This window comes from Drosophila simulans, chromosome 2R (assembly GCF_016746395.2).
Source record: "Drosophila simulans strain w501 chromosome 2R, Prin_Dsim_3.1, whole genome shotgun sequence".
Taxonomy (NCBI): domain Eukaryota; kingdom Metazoa; phylum Arthropoda; class Insecta; order Diptera; family Drosophilidae; genus Drosophila; species Drosophila simulans.
In genome coordinates this window covers 537699-558604 of record NC_052521.2, presented here as the reverse complement: position 1 = coordinate 558604, position 20906 = coordinate 537699, and the positions used below count along the sequence as shown (strand labels likewise).

The following is a 20906-nucleotide window of genomic DNA, read 5'->3' as shown; positions in this document are numbered from 1 at the left end:
AATTTGGACATAAATTAAGGCTGAAAGCAGAGTGCGCGCACGAAGCGAGAAGCTATGAGCAATACAAGAAGATGGCATAGTGAGAGCATTGAGAGAAACGAGAGTAAACGGTGCTACAGTCGTGATGCTTTGATTAAACTTCTTTTATATGACCTTTCTGTTGATATGTTCGCCACCGAATGCCGCGCCCAGCGCGTTCTCATTTTCTTATTTTCCGTGTGTGAGTGATTGCTTCTGATTCTTATTGCTTAATGCCAGCTTACAAGTAGGACCGAGATGACAATATGATTCTTATATCTGCCGTAGGAGCCTATATCCGAATTTTATTATTAATGTAGTAATCAAATACAAAATTATTAAAATTAATTATATAAATTAAATTGACATTTTCCAATTGTAAATTTCAATAAATGGGCTTAAAATTTTAATGTTGTCAAGAGTAAGTTCTGAATTGTTGAATTTTATATAATCTGATATTTTCAGATTCTTAAAGTGGTTAGTGGTTATTTACTCAAGTATTTTGTTTTCCAAATTGGTGTATGAAATATTATTTATTGTAGTTGTGCCGTTAAATGATAGTAACTATGACCAGTCTAAGTGAGAACTGTTACATTATTATTTCCATTTATTAGAATGGCACTTTCTTGAATGATATATCTTCTTATTTTCGAATGCTTTGATACGGCTTGGCTGGCGGACGTGTTTTTCATAGGTCGCGTGTTCATCTTTAAACAAATCGGCTTTGGAAAAAATGTATGAAAAAGAGCAGAAAAAAAAAATTAAGAGAACAACCAAAAAGTGCAGGCGACACTATGTCGCCAAAACTGATAAGAAAGGTGACGAAAATAGACACTGGGCAGCGCCAGAGCAACAACAATTATTACTCTCCGTTACAAGCACTGGATGATACTACTGAAACCGAAGGCAGTAATGCAGAAATTTCTGCAAAAAAAAAAGACTTTTGTCCCGCCAATTACGGTGCTCACAACATCAAAGGATCAAGTGGATGATATGTGCAATCTACTCAACACTCAAGATTACTCCATCAGAAAAATTTCTATTGGAGTAAAACTGCACTGCACGAATATTAAAAGCTTTGAAACACTGTGCACTCATCTAAAAAGTATGAAGCATGAGTGTTTCTCCACATTATTTATTTCTCCAGATTTTCAGCAGATTAACTCTGTTTCTCTTACGAACCGTAACGCTGAAAGTTCTTGCCATGATCTGTTAATGTTCATGTTGAAACACCATTTTAAAATCAAAAATTCTTTTACAAACAGACGGATCCGACTTCAGGTTTACTATTCCATTTCCAACCATAATCATGAAATCTACCGTCCGGAATATACTACAGACAATATAATAAACCTAAAGAAACATCTCAACCCGTCGGTAATAAACGGCACCCACATGAGATATTGTGGAAAAATACAGACAATCTAACGACACCCACCACCCAAAGTCAGAAATTTAATGAAACTCCTATTCTAGATTACCCAGATCACATATTGCACATTGTCAAGTGAAAGACACTTATTCCTCACAGCCATAGATACATTTTCCAAAGTATCGCAAACGAGAATAATATATTCTAAACTCACCGAATATATCATAACCCCTTTTTTTTCTTCGTAGTCCCGAAATATATCATTATGGATAACGAGAAAGCTTTCAATTCCCAATAAATGAAGTTCATGCTGGAGATGTCACAGATAGTGGTTCATACTGCCCCACCAAAAAAACAGTTAACGCTTCTATTCGACACTTTCCGAAATAATGAGATGCCTCAAAAAAGGGGGCACAGAGAGCCATATCAAAAGATAACATTTTTTTGCAGGATATTACTATAGACTGCACACGACGCCGGGCGAACGATGAACTTAACGAACTAATAGAACGCACAGGTACTAATAATGCCCAGGGGTATAGGGAAGTTGCATACTTCAACGACTTAGCCGGTACACCTCATCGACATCGACCAAATCCGAACTGCCCTAGACATTTTACATAAGCACACTGAATATAGTCTTTAACGTAGTCCATTAAACGATACCCTTCACCGTGAGATAATCACAACTATGCACACATTTCCAAAATTGTATAGCCTTTCCCAATACTCTGAAAACTAGGTCCTTGAATCTCCAGATCAGGATGACCTAATCATAATAGAGCAGAGCTCATAGACAACAATAACAAATAAGTCCTTGTTAACAAACAATTACAAGACAGAAGTATCTACTACAGTATCTAATGCTTTAGCAATTTCTATACAAAAGACCAGTTCCGTTCGTTTAGAAATTGTTCGTAGTTTACATAACCAGATTAGACGACTCCTAAAAGAAGAAATTATTCACATTAGTAATGCCATCCAGTGGGCGCGACTAAACGTTTTCAGATGAATTAATTGAAATAGAAAGAATATTTAAAAGAACCAACATGCCATTACTAGTGATGAAAGAAGCTATGGAGTTTTCCGAAGTCTCTATTCTACATAATATAACAACACATTAGTGCATCGTAAAAGTCCCAAGCTTAGAAGAAACACAATACCATGATATAATTGTAAAACCAATAGTTAAAAACAACACAACTATACACTTAGACTTTTATCAAATCTTTGTTTTCGAAAATCTTACCTATAGTATTCCCCAAAGAAAACAACTCTTAATATAAAAAATTTTAATTGCATTTCAAAGTTAGTTCTGGGAAAGAAAGATCTGTGTAGTTTTAGCAACAACCGACAACTTATCCAGAATAGAAGAAGTCGACGACGGAATCATCATATTAACCGATTACGATGGAATCATATCCTAGATCCTCACAGAGCTTCACATAGAAGCTTCACTTACCTTGTTCAGCTATGAAACGACTCGATGATAACCGACAACAACGTTTCACCAACTTGGAACCGGCAGCCCTGTCTCCTAGGTCGCCTCATGTACAATTTACAGCTGAGGAAAAAGAAAGACTTTGGTTATATCTCTTGAAGCGTTGCATATACATAAAAGGCACATAAAAACCCATTTAATGGCCAACCGCATAACCCTGCTGACGCTCTTCGGTATTACTCTGATTATCATCCTGGGCCTTCATACCTATAGTCAAAGGAAAAGAAGCATAACCTTGCAGCTTGGACCTATGCCGGGAATGAAAACAAAAGTTAACATCAGCTACCTCAGTTCAACAACATTCGTTACTTCTAGAGAATTCTTGGACAAGCATAAATTAGAGTGGGAAGAGTTAACAACAATAATGTCAACATTGGTCTACAACAGAATGTAATAGAATAACGAGACCCAATATTCAAGCTCAGCGCCAGCGTAATTTCCTGCACACGCCGAGCTACCAAGCAGAGTTCCCAGAATGTGTTTGGCAATTGTTTCCGCTCCCACCAGCGCTTGTGATTCAAGATTGCAGTTCATCTTTGCCTATTACCTAGTATGCCTATTTGCCTAGTAGTTCAGTTGCTAATTGGATTACCATAAATAAAGACATTGTTCTCACTTCAATTTAAAGTCCAACATTTTTTACACCCGTTACTCGTAGAGTAAAAGGGTATACTAGATTCGTTGAAAAGTGTATAACAGGCAGAAGGAAGCGTTTCAGACTAATTTAAGTATATATATTCTTGATGATGATCAATAGCCGAGTTGATCTAGCCATGTCCGTCTGTCCGTATGAACGTCGAGATCTCGGAACCTATAAAAGCTCGAAGGTTGAGATTCAGAATACAGATTCTAGAGACAAGACGCAGCGCAAGTTTTTTGACCCATGCCACGCCCACTCTAACGCCCACAAACCACACATAACTGCCACGCCCACACTTTAGAAAAATGTGTTAATATTTTTTTTCACTTTCTTATTAGTTACAATACTAATTTGTATCTATTTGACAAAAAAATGATTGCCACGCCCTAAAGCCGCCAAACCGGTCACGCCCATAATTTAAAAAATTTTTTGACATTTTTCAAATTGTAATTAAGCGTGTATATTTATATCGATTTGCCAAACAATATTTTGCCATGCCCACTCTAACTCCCTAAAGCCAACGAACCGGTCCCGCCCACACTTTTGAACAATTTGTTATTATTTTCTCATTGGATTCCCCAATATCAATCAATATCCCAGAAAATGTTGCAATTTCGCGTTCGCATTCACACTAGCTGAGTTACGGGTATCTGATAATCGGGGAGCTCGACTATAGCATTCTCTCGTAGAATCAACGAATCTTATTTTACTCTACGTGTATCGGGCATAGAAAACATACATATATTTATATATATATAATATTATTACTTAACAGCAATCGACAACTATAGACCTCCGATCACAACGGCATTACGCCTTAAAATTGTACATTTAAATGTTGAATATTGTATTTCCTATCTATGTATGTATATGTATATGTAAATAAAACCGAAAATAAGAATTGTGAGTTTTATAAAATGTGTGCTTTATAATAGGTTATGCATGTACTATAAATATATACTTGTGAATATACCTGTGTGTAAGCTAGTGAAAATAGTAAATATATTTCTATTAATAATCATGTCAATTAATTAACATTCCTTTTAAATGATAAAATAATTTTAAATATATTTTACTATTAGTGTTCAAATACAAAATTAAATATAGGTGAATTGTTCATTTAATAAGTATTTTATACCTTTTAAAATAGTTAATTAGAGCCTAATCTATCTGGGGACTTTCATGAATAACATCGTAACAGGTAGTCTAAATATTTGGTAGTAGAAAACTGGATTGTTATTGATTGTGATTTAAAAACAGTATTATAGATTACTTAACATAATAATTACCATTAGTACAATGAAAACTCTTAATTAAAAATAAACTACCTTTTGAAAGGGAACAAATATATACTTATGCACTTTCTATACAATACACGTTTGTCTGTATAATGTTTAGATACATACCATATACATAATGTTGCCAAAGTGTACGACTTTTGGCAAAAGGTTTAGCAAATTTAGTTAGTCTGAAGTAAGCTATTCCGAAGGTAAGGAGCTCATATTTACTATTCAAGATCTCTATACATTAAATTACTATTTATAGATACCAAAAAAATGTAATTTATTTATAGACATTTATTAGTTCAGATAGTAATGGTATGTATATATTTCTAGCCATATAAATTTTATGAGGATAAGCTCCAAACAAATTCCGTCATAATGGCTTATTCCTGGGATAACCGTGTCGATTTTGTCGTTCGGTATATGTATGGTGAGTAGAAAAGGGCTTGGGATAAACGCATCCCTTAGTGAACTAAAATTCCTTAAAACATAAGTATGTTTTATACAAAAAATTTAAGTTTATAGTCCTTTGCATTGAACACATAAAGCAATTACACGCATTATTATACATATCTTCGGAACTATCCAGTGGCGACTATATGATAAATAATACAATTTCAATTAACATGTTGAAATCTTAATTTTGCTTATCGAAATCCTATGAATATATTATAATAACGACATAGGAAAAATACAAAAAATTGAAATATCTTGCTATAGTCTGCCTCTTAACAATATATAAATTTTATTTTAATTTTATCAAATATGGGACGAATATCATATAGCTCATTAGGAACTGCTTCAAAATTAATTAACCAAAATACACGATGGGTTCTGATTAGATATACATATGTTTTTATAATTAGGGTAATCGGATAGGATTTTTCCAGTTTGAAAAAGCACAAATTGCGAAATATAATAAAAATAACATTTACCATTGCTGCGGATCGAATTTATGTAACAATCGCAAATCGGGCAACTTAAATGTTGTGCCATATTTATGTATTCTTATAATCCGTTAAGGATTATTATTATTATGAGGTCACATGGATAACTGTCATGTTAGGCCAAGCGGACCACTCTCAAATTATTTCGTGTGAAGTGGTCAATGCAGCCGGCATGCAAGACTTATATAAGGTTAAGGCAAATACATTAGAATAACAAGATACGTAACGCCATTCAATTTTGTGCACTCAATTTTGTCGGGCTGGCTCCTCTAGAGTGACAGCCGACAACTGCACACATAACGATATTATTATGGTAAAGGTATGCCTGGTAAATTTGACAAAATATGCCCTTCACATTACTAGTTCTTAGACTTTAAATCTATAATATCTTTATGTACAATTTTTTTGTCTTTCATTGCCTTAACGATATTATTATTTAAATGTAGCTTAGAAATAGTAATAGTCGAAACGATGTACATAAAATCACAAAATAAACTTTAAAAATGACTTTACTGCCTCAAGATATGACTTTTGCAAACAAACGTTTTCATTTTTTTATATATATTTTATAAATTTTGTATTTTTCACTACATATTATTTTTATGAAATATTTTTCACAATGTAATGACTGCTTTTGGGAAAATTTATGTTTTAAATTACAGTAGCTATAATAATTTCTATTGGATTTGCTTTAATTATTAAGTATATTAATTAAATCATTTGACTTAATAATACTGTACATATGCGACCCATTTTTATTAATTAAAATTCAAATAAGATTCAGTTGAATTATGTTGTTAAATTCCAATTTGATATTTTTAAAAAGCGCGCAATTTTGGGTGGGAAGAACCCTATTGGTTTTACCCACACAAGCAAGAAAATTCTATTTTTAGATTTCTTACGCTCTCAGCGTAAGCGAACGGACAGAGAGCAATTTTGGCAGTCACCAAATAAGTGGCTGCATAGTGCAAAACCAATGTATGGCCGTTACGCATCTTGTTATTGTAATGTCTTTGGTAAAAGGGTATACTAAATTCGTTGAGAAGTATGTAACAGGCAGAAGGTAGTGTTTCCGACTATATAAAGTATTTATATTCTTGATCATGATCAAAAGCCGAGTCGATCCGTCTGTCCGTATGAACGTCGAGATATCAGGAACTATTCTAGAGACAAGGAGGCAGCGCAGGTTTGTTGGCTTATGTTTCCACGCGCACTCTAACGCCCACAAGCCGCACAAAAGTGCGACCCCCACAATTTCAATAAGTGTGTTAATATTTTTCCAAATTTTTATTAGTCTTCTAAATTTCTATAGAGTTGCCAAAAAATTGTTGGCCACGCCCACTCTTAAGCCCACAAACAGCACAAAACTGCCACGCCGCCTCTTATGAACAACATTTCATTTCTTTTATTAATTTTGTTCGCCAATATCTATCCTAGAAAAATTATAACTTTATCGATCAAATTATGAATTCATGAAACCCTAAAAAAATACATGTAATCAAAAACGTGTACACGAAGACTATCGGGCCAGGCAGCCGCCTGCTATTCCTAATATTGTTTTTTATTTACATGCTAACTTTGTACACACCATCAAACTTTACTGCACCTTATATGTGCAGCAATATTATCATTATCTATGCAGTTCAGCTGCGTGAGCATCTAAGCTCTTCCCTCTCTCGCTCTTTCTTTTGCATTGTAGCACATACACTTTTGGTTCAGCGTTCTGCTGTTCGCTGTGCACTTAAGTCGCTCATTATTCGCTTTCGTTGTCTTGATTCAAAATCTCGTTCGCTAAAACCATTATAAACATATCGTTTGAAATCTCTAAGTAAACCTAATAAAGAGACGTCTTCATTGCTTAAAAACACTAATAAAAAAACAACATTTGTTTACCCCGATGTGATTTGTGCGTAAAGAATAAATTATGCAAATCTTGCACAGCTGATTAAATCATTAATTAACTTTAATTAATTCGCTATTGTTGCTGAGTGCGTTGTTGAACAACAATTTTGGTCTTAAATAATCAGACTAATTAAAGGCAGAAAACACTGAAAGTAACTCCGTTGGTTATGCAAGATTGCATATATGTAAATTAACATTTATATTCGTGCGCGTACATAGCCATATAACGGAAGCTTACGCCAATTCTTCTTTGCGCTCATATTCCCGCTTGAACCGAATTTCGAGAAAATTCTGGAAAAGTTACCGATATTCGATCAGGGTGACATTTATAATCATTTATAATCGAGTATATCAGGTATATCAGGTATATATCAAGTTCTGCAATAATTTCATTTGATTAGTCCGTTCTTTATGTGTGGTTGGAGCTGATCGATAAGCGTTAGCAAACATTTAGAAAAATTCTCAACGAGCTCGAAGAACTAGATTTTGAGGAAATTGAAAGTAATTTGAATGAGAAACTAAATGACATTCTCGTAAATCGTAACTCCTCTGTTCGGGGGGAGATTTAAAAGCGGATCTCGCAACTCAACTCCAATTCAACTTTTGGTGACGGTATTTCTCCGTATGATTGTGGCCATCAACAGCTTTCACTCCGGCGTAGGTCACCGCCGCTTCCCCTCTTCAGCTTTCAAAATTTGCTATATGCTATGCTAACTGGCTGGACTTCTATTCTCTTGATCTTAACTGCACCTTATAACATTCCGATTCGCAAATCAGCTTCAACTTAAGAGAACAAAATCTCGCCAGCTTGTGTCACCGGAATAGGCAATTCTAGTTTTGAGTCAGTGTAATGACCCGCTTAATCACAGTAATACACGTTAGGATTTATAGCTTGTATTGAGTTCGTTTATTTGGATAAATGATATTCGCACACCCACGCCGCTTCGCAGTTCGCACCAGAATAATCCCTTCTCTCACTCCGACGCTGGGCGATCGTTAGCGCCTGTCCCGTCGCTGCTCTCTCGATGCTTGGTTGTTGGCCATGCCGGTCGCCACATCCCTCCTTTATTGACGAGTTTTAGCTTTAATGGCGGCAGGGGTGGCTGGATCCCGAGGCCTCCTTCTGTGGGCTGAAGTACTGCGACCTCCGAAGTTGGTGTTGATTCCGGTAGGCTGGCATCTGATTGCGGCGTTGGGCAGGAGGCTGGATACGTCTGGCTAGCCGGGACTTTCTTAAGATGTGAGGCATTTCTTGTTAGTTTTCTACCACCCCCTTCGATCACCACAATGTTATTGTGTCGTTCTAACACCGTAAATTCCGTCTTGTCGAAGTTTGATGTAAGTTTGTTTGGGAACACTACGTTTTTCAAAAGTACCTTGTCGCCCACTTCTATATCGACTTCCTTTGCCCCTCTTCTTTTGTCGGCTGCCTGGTTTCACTTATATTTTTCAATAATGTCTTTATCTCTTTCCCCAGAGTCTAAGGTTTTCTCGTAGATATCCCCAATGCCTGGTATTTTGTCACGGATGACTCTGCTGAACATTAGCTTTGTGGGCGCTGACCCTGTTGTTCCATGTGGGGTTACATTGTACATCAAAATAAACTTTTGGATTTCCTTTTTGTAGTTTTTCCCATTTGCGTATGCTATTTTTAGACGTTTCACAAGGTCTCTGTTCATGTTCTCAACCTCCCCGTTTGCTTGCGGCCAATACGGTGGGGTCTTAACCTGTTCAATGCCGCACGCTTTGCAGTAGTTAGGAAACTCCTCGCTAACATACTGGCGTCCATTATCAGTTCGTAGGTACTCAGGATATCCCAGTCTACAAAAGATTTCTTTCATTGCCTCTATCAGGGTCGTTGAAGATATGGTTTTAAGAAACTTATGCTCCATATATCGTGAGAAATAGTCAATAAAGACTAGAACATATTCATTGTTAGGTAACGGACCTAGCAAATCCGACGCTACCCAAATCCACGGGCCAGTGGAAAAAGGATTTCTATCCATAGGGGGTGTCCGGATGTCTTGCGATACCAGGCAACAATCTCTGCAAGCTTTGACAAACTTTTCTGCCTCTCGGTCTATTTGTGGCCACCATACTTTGGACCGCAGGCGGCGTTTCATTGCTGTCTCGCCGGGATGACCTTCGTGGGCTCACTCCAGTATTTTCATTCTTAGAGATCTTGGCACGACTACGCGGTTTCCCCTCCAAAGGAGCGAGCCAACCGCTGACAGCTCGTTACGAAATGGATAGAAGCTCACTGAACTATCAGGCTTTCAGGAGTCGTTCTCTAGGCAACTGATTGCGTCCATAATCTCTTCATCCCTCTTGGAAGATTCTGCTATTTCCGAGATTGTCATAGATTTTGGGATGGAGCTCTGTACGACGCGTAGGATGCTGTATTCCGTCCTGAGATCGATTGGTTCTACCGTAGGTAGTTGGCAGAGACGAGACAACGCATCTGATATGTTGTCTCTTTCGGATTTATAGATAACGGTGAACGTATATGCCTGGAGTCGCAGCAGCCACCTTTCAATGCGGGCCGGGGGCTTGGATGTTGGTTTGAAAATGGCTTCCAAGGGTTTGTGATCGGTTACGAGTTCGAAGTGCAGGCCTGCCAGAAAGTAATAAAATTTCTCCACTGCCCAAACCAGTGCTAGGCTCTCCTTTTCCGTTTGGGAGTAGCGTTTCTCCACCTCCGACAGGGCCTTGCTAGCAAAGGTAATTATTAATGGTTCGTTGTCGACTTTGAATTGCAATAACACAGCCCCAAGGGCAACCGGGCTAGCGTCCGCAATCACCCGAGTTCGATGACTTGGATCGAAATATGATAGTTTGGGTACCTTGGATAGGAGATTCTTAAGGTTGTTGAAAGCATTTTTCTCGGCTTCGCCCCAGGTGAATTTGTTTTCAGTTTTCAGCAGTTTTCTTAGAGGATCTGTGTGACTTGCAAGGTCCGGAATTAACTTCCCGACGTAGGTTACCAAACCGAGGAAGCTCCGTGTTTCCTCTTTGTTCTTCGGGTCTCTGAAAGATCGGATGACGTCAATTTTCTCTGGGTCGACTTATGTTCCCTTGTCGGATAAAATATGTCCGAGGAATTTTAGTTTCCCTGTCTTCCAGATGCATTTCTCTTTATTCAGTAGGACATTATTTTCCTGGAATATCTCGCATACTTCTTTTACGGCGCTGTCGATTTTGAGGTCAGTTGCGCCAAAAATGATTACGTCATCGATGAAGTTCATGGCGTTAGGTACCGCAGATAACATCTGCTCCAGAAGGCGTTGAAAAATTTCGGGAGCAGAATTAACTCCAAACATCAAACGCTTATAGCGGAAAAGTCCCCTTGGTGTTATGAACGTTGTTATCTCCCGGCTCGATTCATCAAGGGCCACTTGGTGATAGGCGTCCTTGAGGTCTAGGCGTGCGAAGAATTTCGCCTCTTTGAGTCTGGTCATAAAGCAATCGAAAGTTGGTAATGGATAGTTTTCCCGTAGGATAGCTTTGTTTGCCAGTCGCATGCCGACACATAAGCGGATGTCCCCGTTCTCCTTAAACGCAAGCACGATGGGAGATATCCAAGCACTCGGGCCCTTGACTGGTTCAATTATATCTCGACTCAGGGCTTCCCCCAGTTTTTCCATGACTTTGTCCTCGAGCGCTGCCGGGATTCGTCTCACCGGTTGTTGAACGGGTTTTACGTCATAATCGATAGAGAGCCTTACTTCAATGTTTTTCCATTTCGGGAAAGGCTTTATTTCTTCAATCCGGTTAATGTTTCTTCCCAGTCGGAGGACTTTGAACTCGATAGCTGTGTCTCGGCCCAACAGAGATTGTTCTCCATTTTCAATCACGTAAAATGAAGCAATCCCTTCAGCACCCGGCTCGACGGAAATTGGGGCCTCGAAAATACACATTACTCGAAGTAATTTATTAGAGGCATAGGCTCGGAATTGCTTTACGTTAAAGACTGTGGCTTTTCTCTTCACTAGCAGAGACCAGTCCGCGTGGCTGATAAGGTTAAACTTGCACCCCGAGTCAATGATTAAAGGAATTTCACGGCCTCCCACTCGGCATCGTATGAACTCCTCTTCATCCTCGCTTGACACTCGAAAGCAATGTGCCTCGCCCTTTTTCAGTTTGGAGCTGGTGGCCTCCTCTTTGACAGATCGTATATACGTGCGAGGCCTTTTCAGGTTATTCCTTTGGGACTTAGGGAATCGGCTGTTCAAGTTAGTTCGGCACTTCCTGGCATAGTGTCCAGGCTTCGAGCATTTATTGCAAGTCACATTTCTTGCCGGACATGATGGGTCATTATGTGTGTGTCCGAATTTTCCACATCTGGGGCATTCCCCACTCTGCTTGAAACCACGATGTGCAATTTTACAGATGGGTTCCGCAATTGGTCTTGATGTCATTTCTTTTGATTCCTTGTTGATCTGCTCCTCAACCTGACATACTTCGATAACTTCCTCTAGTGAATTTTCCTTCCCCAGGAGTCTTTTCTTGAGGTCTAGAGGTGCCCACACATCTATAATTTTATCCTTAAGACATATATCCTCAATCTCCGCTTTTGAGGATCCGAATGCACATCGTTGCATTTGTTGACGGAGTCGCAGCAAGAAATCCCCAAAGCTTTCTGTGTCCAACGGTGTCAGGCCTCTGAATAGATGTCTCTCAAACGTTGAGTTCTGCTTCGGTGAGAAGTGTTTATTTAGATGGTCGATGAGGATTTTGTAGATGTCTTCTTTATTTCCGTCGCTGGTCTCAACCAGCGCACCAGGTAGGGAGTATACTACTGACTGTAGCTGGACTCCTCCCAAAAGCAGTAGCTTACTCCTCTTCTGCTTCTCGGTATCAATGCCCTCGGCCTCGAGGTATATTGTAAACGCCCTCAACCACTTCTCCCATTCATTTCGGAGGATTGCCTTGTCGATCACCTCGCACAGAAACGGTTTAATGACACTGTCGGTCATTTTAAATACGGGACCTAGACTTGGGGTTTACAACAAAATACATTATTAGGTTTATGACTTGACTTGTAATTAATACCCGGCCCTCTTAGGAGCTTGTAATTATTACCCAGTCTCAGTTCAATAATACCTCCAATTTACATTTGGGGTTTAATTGTTTACGTTTTTCCTTTTTAATTTTATAAATTCTTTTGGCTTGTGGAGAGAATACTGCTCCACCCGACCTTTAACCTTCAGTTTACAACTCAAACCGATTACCCAGCTCTTTACTTAAAAGCTTGTAATATTTTCTTTTTTTTCTCTTTTTTTTTATTAAATTCTTTTATACAAATTTTTTTTTATTTATATATTTAAATGTTCTGTTTCTTTTATTTTTTTCTAAATATGCTTTGGCTTGTACCACTACTCAGCTCCTCTATTTAGAGCTTATAATGCGTACTCGGCCCTTGCAACTCTTTGGTTGCTAGAGAAATTTCTCTCTCTCTCATCTTTCAAGCTTGTAAAGAGTATTACTCTTTACTCGGCCTTATTAGTTATTTTTCTTAATCTCCTGGTTGCTAGAGAGTGTCTCTCTAACTCACCTTCTCTTAAGCTTGCGAAGAGTAATCTCTTCACTCAGCCTATCTTTCGGAGTGCATGTGTGTTGGATGAGAGTGAGCGAAAAATTGTGCATACAGAATCACTGATTCTGCTTTGTGCTTAAAGTCAGTTTATGTTGGCAACGTGCAATCTGCACTCACGCAGCTTATTCCTTCTCTCCTCTTTCTTAACATTTTCATGTATGTATATGCCGGTAGGCCCATTCAATCACACACACATACTCACGCACAGCCTATATCACGCCAGTCGTTTACCGTAATTTCGCGCCCTTTTCCCTAATTCATCAAATTTACCAAGGTTTTAGTTATTATTATTATCATTTACCGATTTTTCCACTCGTCGCCAATGTAATGACCCGCTTAATCACAGTAATACACGTTAGGATTTATAGCTTATATTGAGTTCGATTATTTGGATAAATGATATTCGCACACCCACGCCGCTTCGCAGTTCGCACCAGAATAATCCCTTCTCTCACTCCGACGCTGGGCGATCGTTAGCGCCTGTCCCGTCGCTGCTCTCTCGATGCTTGGTTGTTGGCAATGCCGGTCGCCACAGTCAGTAAAAATTTTAATGCGATCTCGAACGTCTTAGTTCTTGACCAACATCACTGCTGTTATGGCCTCCAATGTAATTGAAAGTCAGGCGTCATTGAATATTGACATTTGCAGCTGGAACATACCCCAAAACTTTAAGCTCGCGGACCCAGAGTTTTATTGCTCTCAACGCTTTGATTTACTGATTGGCGCCAGTCTCTTTTACGAACTGCTGTGCATCGGTCAAATCAAGCTTATGCCCTGATTGCCGCCGCAAGAGAAACGGCTGGGATGGGTTGTTTCCGGATGTTTTAGTCGCTCGGATTACACACACTCCATAACTGATTGACCAACTACGACGTTAACGGAGAAGACAGTGCTAGAATATCATTAAAGAGTCCCTCTTGAAAAATCTCCGCACACTAAAAGATCAGGACTAGATGGCTGTCTAGATGCTCACGTGCCTCGCTTTTACCCTTTGTTCACCAAGATGGCCTTTGCCGAGTATATGGTCAGCTGGAGAAGTCTTCGTTGGATTCAGTGACCGAAGCCCAATCAGCGTATCGAGGGATCATAAGGCGGCAGGACTGAGGAAGCGAGCAGTGAATGAGCTGCGTCTGCTGCTCCTTTGGAATCGTTCTGCATTTTGATTTGTTATATAGTTGGCCAAGGCTGGAGAGCATGAAGCTTAGAACTTAACGGCCTGGACCTTCCCATCTCCACAGAAACACAAGAGTCATGTTACTCAGGTCTTGGTGAAACTTTTCACGTATTGCGTTCACGGAATCGTAGGTACTGTAAATAGTACCTTACCAGGAGCGTGAGCTGTGTATGAGTCGCCCTACCGCCATAGGGTGAGATCCAGTTTGTCGTACCTCAAGATATTAAGCCAGTTTGCCAACGCTTTGCCATGGTTTCGTGTGTGGTCTTGGCCTCCATTATGCGAGTGAAGCGCTTCCTTTTATAGACCTTCCGAGAACATACGTCTTAGTCCATGTAGTACCAGTACCGGTATGTACCGAAACAGCGCCTTTGAAGGTCCCCTTCCGTGAAGGAGAACTGGCTAAGCGCCTATATAATTATGGGGTCGTTTGATAAATAAGAGTAGAGCAAAGCGTGGTGAATTCTTCTACATTCGTCCACTCCGCAACTCTTTCTCGATCTGCAGTTCTGAACTGAGTGTGGCAGGCAGCATCTCACAAAATCCCAACGATAGTTTCGGAACACATCAAGAAATTCTGGACTGTGCAGACTTGTCGTGCGCCTATGTGCATAGATGATAATCCGTTCCCGGCTAGTCGTGAAGATCTTCAGGGCCACGCGCTCTTGGCAGTGGCCATATGCCTATGGGACTCTTTTGGACTCCAAATGACGACCTCAACGTCATTTGGTCGTAGGGAAAATATTTCAGAGTGTTCAGAGAACACGGATTTCGAGCGTTCGCTTTGATCTCCAATGATCGTAAAGCTATGAAATCACCGAAACCTTAATTCATTGTTAATTAGTCAACTCACTGGTTTACGATATTAATCCTACATTTGTGCTTTCCCCGTCAGCTCGCACGTCCACGACGTTTGCGAGTTTCTTACGAGTGCTCGACGCAGGGTCGAATTAATATTTTCGAACTTACGGCATTTTTCGACTTAACACCTATTATTATTTGTTTAAATTTGTTAATTTATTTGTTTTCTCTATAAAATATAATCTGTTAAATATTTATTCATTAATATGAAAATGTATTTTTGAAGGATAAGCTAGTCTAATGATTCTGAAATAAAAATAGTTCACGTTACAGATTGATTCTAAGTCACTAATTAATTCCGAATTGGTCTATAATTATAAGTAAATTATTAATTTTTTCGATGTGAGGATGTTCTGCTTAGGTAAATTTGAAAACTATATTTTTCTGTAATTTCAGGGGTTTTAAATTAAGTTCTGTTTTAATTTGTTGTTTGTTCCGGTTGCAAATTCATTTCATTAATTTTTATCTTCGCCTTTTAAAAGTGATGTTAAAGCCTCTAAGGCTTTGCCAATTTTGCATTATTTGAACCTTTTATAATATTCGAAAAGGCCTAGGAAGGATATCAGATTCTTTTTACCTTTTCCGGGTCTGTTTTGGTCCCTTTTGATGTAACAATAAAACCCAAAAAATTCAACACTTTCTTTGAAGAATTTGGTTTTTTCAGGTGCTACTCTCATGTTAGCTTGGCACACACATTTAAGTACTGTGTCAATGTGTATGACGTAGTCAGCAGCATTTTCGGAGAAAATTATCATTACGTCTACGTAGATACTCTTAAGTATCATTTTATTGAATTCTGCTTTCATCGAACTTGGGACTTCTACGTCATAGATATTTGTGAAATTCACAGTATCGAGTAAAAAAAACGTTATGCCAAGTATGTGCATTAAGCACTTTTCCTTTACTTTATCACAGTGAATGGGGAGTCGACAAGAGTTATCCTTTTTTTTAGCTCCCTTATGGGCTTTACATAATTTTTTGTAGTGCAATCATCTATGAAAATTTTAAATTTTAATAATTAATAAATTTTTTCTTTTTTTTATTCGTTCAATAAACAGAAAGCAGGACCTTCCTCTAAAAAATTGATAAGGAGTCCAATGAGTCGCGCGCGTTTTCGCGTTTTCGTAATCATCATCTTATTTCGCATTGGCGGCTTGCTCAACATTGAAAACCCCCTGGCGTCTTTGTCTAGAATTTCTCTCAAAGTAGTTTGGTCTTTCAGGGGCATGTTTCTTCCTTCCCTGCTTAAAGTTCAAGGCATGTCTAAGGTTTAAAGACGATGAATGGATCTCCATTGGTTCTGGGGATTGATTTTGCTGGGGTAGGTTAGAGACCCTGTCGTCCTGTTTGCGCCATGAACCAGTATTTTGATTCTTGTTTGGCTTTTTTCAAGGGGGGTTTTTTTTCTGGACCGTGGTCGGCACCAGAATTTTTTCTTTGTTTTTTGCTGGCCTGTTTTTCAGGTGTTGGCTCTTGTTGAAGTCAATATTCTGGTTTATTTGCTCCACCGCCCTGGCATATGTGGTCGCGAACATGCTTCGTTCGATACTGGCCTCTGCCTCTCGTGCTTGTGATGGAAAAACAACAGCCCTTTGGGATTTTTTCAGCCCTAACCTCTGTATCAACCAATGTGGCTCTTTCATATGTCATGACAAATTCGTTTGTAACGAGGGTTAATTTTCGTTCGACCTCATCGTTGTACTGCTTTAGGGTTTGGTCGCCTTGACGGACCGACTCAAGTCCCGGTCGTAATAGGCGTAAGGATGTTTTATCTGCATAGGAGAAGAGTCTAATCTACCCAAAATGGCTTTAAAATTAAGCACTGTGTTGTGCGAAACTATCAGAGTTCTTCTTCACTATCATTTTGCGATATGGTTTATTTGGGCCTGGGAAACTCATAAGGCCATTAATTGATTAAAACTGAGCACAAGTTATTGAGAGGCCGAATACTTAATATTTTAATTCGGCAGAAAGTTATGTTTACATTAATAACCGGCGTCTGAAAATTTTTATTTAGAGACGGCAGATAATAATTTATTGAACATTTTATATGTTATGACTTTGGGTACATAAGTTGCTTATTTTCTCCCTGTGTGATTTGAAGTTGTCTTAGACTTTATCAGCCCACTTAAATGTTTTTTTTGTGCTGTGTTCTGTTTGGTGGGGCACCAATTATGTAATCACTTGGAGGTCCCACGCAGCAGTCCGTGAACGGCAGGCCTGGCGATTATGGTTTCCCACGAAACTGTCTTTGCACGGGATTGAAGGTTGTAGATCCAAATGTAGAATTATGATGATTACGAAAGCTTCTGGCCTACAGACTCAGATAGAGTGATAATAATAAGCTCTTTAGTGAATCAGTGGTCAAAGCAAACTGAAAAACGTATCAAACTGTACTAGAGCTAACCGCGGCCAGAAAGCCGACCGGTCATCCAGCAAAGTGCTGGAAACTAGCAAAAACAGCATTTTCCACCATATAACGGCGTGTATGCTAAATGTGCATATAAAGATTATAGGTGATCCAATAATCACCCAAGACTTAAGCTTACTCATTAATTATCTTAACCTATATAAGGACACTTCAAATAAAACGGTTTAACAGAAATGATCTTCGTGATTAATTTTTTATTCAGTATACGCGACTTGAAATCGGAAGCATGCTACGGTAATCGTAACTTTTTTTTGAGATTTCGGCAAAATCTTTCGATTTCGTTATTAGGTGCTCCGACTCGCAAATTTTTGGTATCGGAATGTTTTGTAAATAGTAAACAAAAATCTGTTTCCAGCTGTTTCCAGACAATAAACCGGGAAACTTTTTCACAGTTTTTATTTCGATATTCGCAAATACATTCCAATTACACTCCACTTTAAATATTTATATATTTGAATTAAATATCATTATTTAAAAAAAAAACAATTTGGCTCTTCTTTAAATTAATTAATTCATTTTTTATATTTTATAAGCATTTATACCTGCCTGTTTCGTTTCACCAACAGTCTGACAGTCTTCCCGATTACATTTGTCGACGTACGTTTAATACCAATCCAAATCTAAACTTTTTGTTGCCGGCGACAAAATTTTGTTTTTCAAGTTATGAGGTGGGGTCAGAAATACATTTTTTATAAAATAACTAAGTGGCAAAATGATCTTGTGGTGATGGGGAATAAACATCAGTAGACCACTGAGTAAACTATATTTTCCATTTGTAAATACGATCTCATTTAATATTCCAAAAAGTACATTTACTTTTAATTTCGACCAGACAAAAGTGCCCGTTTTACAAATCGAAAAATTCTTACGATTACGATTTCAAATCGAAATCGAAAAATTCTTACTCGAAAAATTCTTACGATTACGATTTCAAATCGTAATCGTAAAATTCTTACGTATTCGATTACCGGAGCATGCCCGATTATCCTAATACTTAACTGACGCAGTCGGTAGGATAACGTAATGTGCATCACACGGCTGTTTAAGCAACAGGCAATTTCCAGAATTTAACGGAGCTATAAATCCAGAATTTCTTTGGTTGCTCTGAACGAAGCGGAACAACTGGATATAAATAAACATAAAACTAGATATATTAGGAAACTATTAAACAAGTGAAAATTTAAATTGAAAAAAAAATTTAACAAGAAAATAATTCAACTAATAATTTTAAGAAAATTATATTACTATATCAGAAACATTTTTATATACTACTATAAATATGTCAATGACGAACCATTGAATAAGTGGATATAAAACAAAACATTTTTATATACTACTAAATATATTTGTATGACGAAATATTGAATAAGTTCACGTAAAACAAAAAAATATGTGCAACTCAAAGAAAATATATAATAAATATAAAAATAAAACATCTAAGCTTAACAAAAAATAATAAAAGATGATAATAAAAGCTCATAATCTTCGGACATATTGAGCGCAACATCGGTGGTGATGGACGAAACTCAGGACTCACCTGATCCTGAACTACAAGCCCTAGAGACGAAATCATCTACTATCCAAAAACTTCCGGAACACCCAATTCCGAGGTAACGTTCGAAAATTTTTGTACAAGAGTGAGAGAGCGGAGAGCTCTATAGCGAACAGCTTTTTTTTACGCATACAGTGACAGCCGACAACTGTATGTGTGTACACATATGATCATGCATGGTAAATTTGACAAAATATGCCCTTCACTTTACAAGTTCGGCCCGAAAATCGTCTTGTTACACAAGTACGCACACATTTACACGTTCTCTTCTCTTGTTTTTACTCACACAAACAAGCAAATTTTATTTTTTAGATTTCTTACGCTCTCAGCGTAAGCGAGCGCACAGAGAGCAATTTTGGCCGTCACCAAAAAAGTAGCTGCATAGTGCCAATCCAATGTATGGCTGTTACGCAACTTGTTATTCTAGTGTCTTTGCCTATACCGAACTACTTTTGCCTCTTTCGACTGCACTTTCTTCCACATGGACTTGCAGCAACCCAAAAAGACAGGCTTCTCTTCCTATCAGCAATTCCAAAGCACTTGCTTTAGTGACTCGATTTGTGGTGCAATTCATGGCTAGTTGGATTTCTGAAAACGCATCCTGCCATGATCGCTGACTCGTTTCCACAGCAGTAAGCATAGTCTTAAGAGTGCTCATCACCCTTTCAACATGCCCATGTGATCTACAGGCATATGTAGCTATTTAGTGCAACTCAATCCTGTTTGTTGAAGAAAATTCACGGAACTTGTTGCTGGCATAACTTCTGCCTTGATCCGCTGTAATACGAATGGGAACTCCAAAGAAAGACTATATATCTTTAATACAATTTGTGGAGTAAAGAATTCGAGTATGATACAAGTGAACAAACATAGTAAACGCATCTATCTGAACTATGATATATGAACAATAGCAGAAAAATATCCAATAGCGAATATGGACATTTTTTTCTACAATTGATAAAATTAAAGGGTTTCACCAAATAGAAATGGACCCTGAGTTCATATCTAAGACAGCCTAATATTGATATTAAACACTTTAAAGGCAAAGAAAATTATGTAGCAGATGCTCTATACAGGATTAATATAGGGGAAGCGCTCTTTTCTGAAGCTACGCAGCACAGCGCCGAAGAAGGTAACAATAAACTAACGGAAAAGCCAGTAAATAATTACACCAGACAAGTAATTTTCATTAAGGGATCAGAAAAGGTAAAACAGGAGAATTATTATAAAAAACAGATCACCAACATATCTTAGGAAATGCCAACTCATAAAAATACCAAACAGTATTTGATAGAGTTTTTTGTAAATAAACACAGTGTTTTATACTTTGATAGCGACTCCGATTTTGAAACAATACAGGAAGCTCATCCAGAGATTATCAACCAAGCGTTACTGAGATAGTGTGAATACGAACGCGAAATTTCATCATTTGTCTAGAATGTCGATAGATATTTTGGAATAAAATGAAAAAAAATTTTAAATCGATCAAATGTGTGGGCGTGACCGATTTGGCGGCTTTAGGGCGTTAGAGTGGCCGTGCCATAAAGTTTTTTGGGAAATCGATACAAATTTACAAGACTAATAAAATTATGTAAAAATATCCATTAATTTTTCAAAAATGTGGGCGCG

The 20906-nt window shown here is 38.1% G+C and overlaps 1 protein-coding gene across 2 annotated transcripts in view; it reads left to right on the top strand.

Annotated features, from left to right (window-relative positions):
* The first annotated feature begins 4915 nt into the window (after positions 1-4915).
* Positions 4916-20906, top strand: part of LOC27207025 (sarcoplasmic calcium-binding protein, beta chain) — a 56602-nt gene continuing 40611 nt past the window's right edge. The window contains exons 1-2 of one of the 2 annotated variants that reach the window (XM_039291381.2): positions 4916-5020; positions 5148-5244. In XM_039291381.2, coding sequence (XP_039147315.1) covers positions 5193-5244 — 52 coding nt within the window. In that variant the 5' untranslated portion in view covers positions 4916-5020; positions 5148-5192. Of the gene's footprint in view, positions 5021-5076; positions 5090-5147; positions 5245-20906 lie in introns of those variants that run through there. The other variant, XM_039291382.2, reaches the window with a different exon arrangement.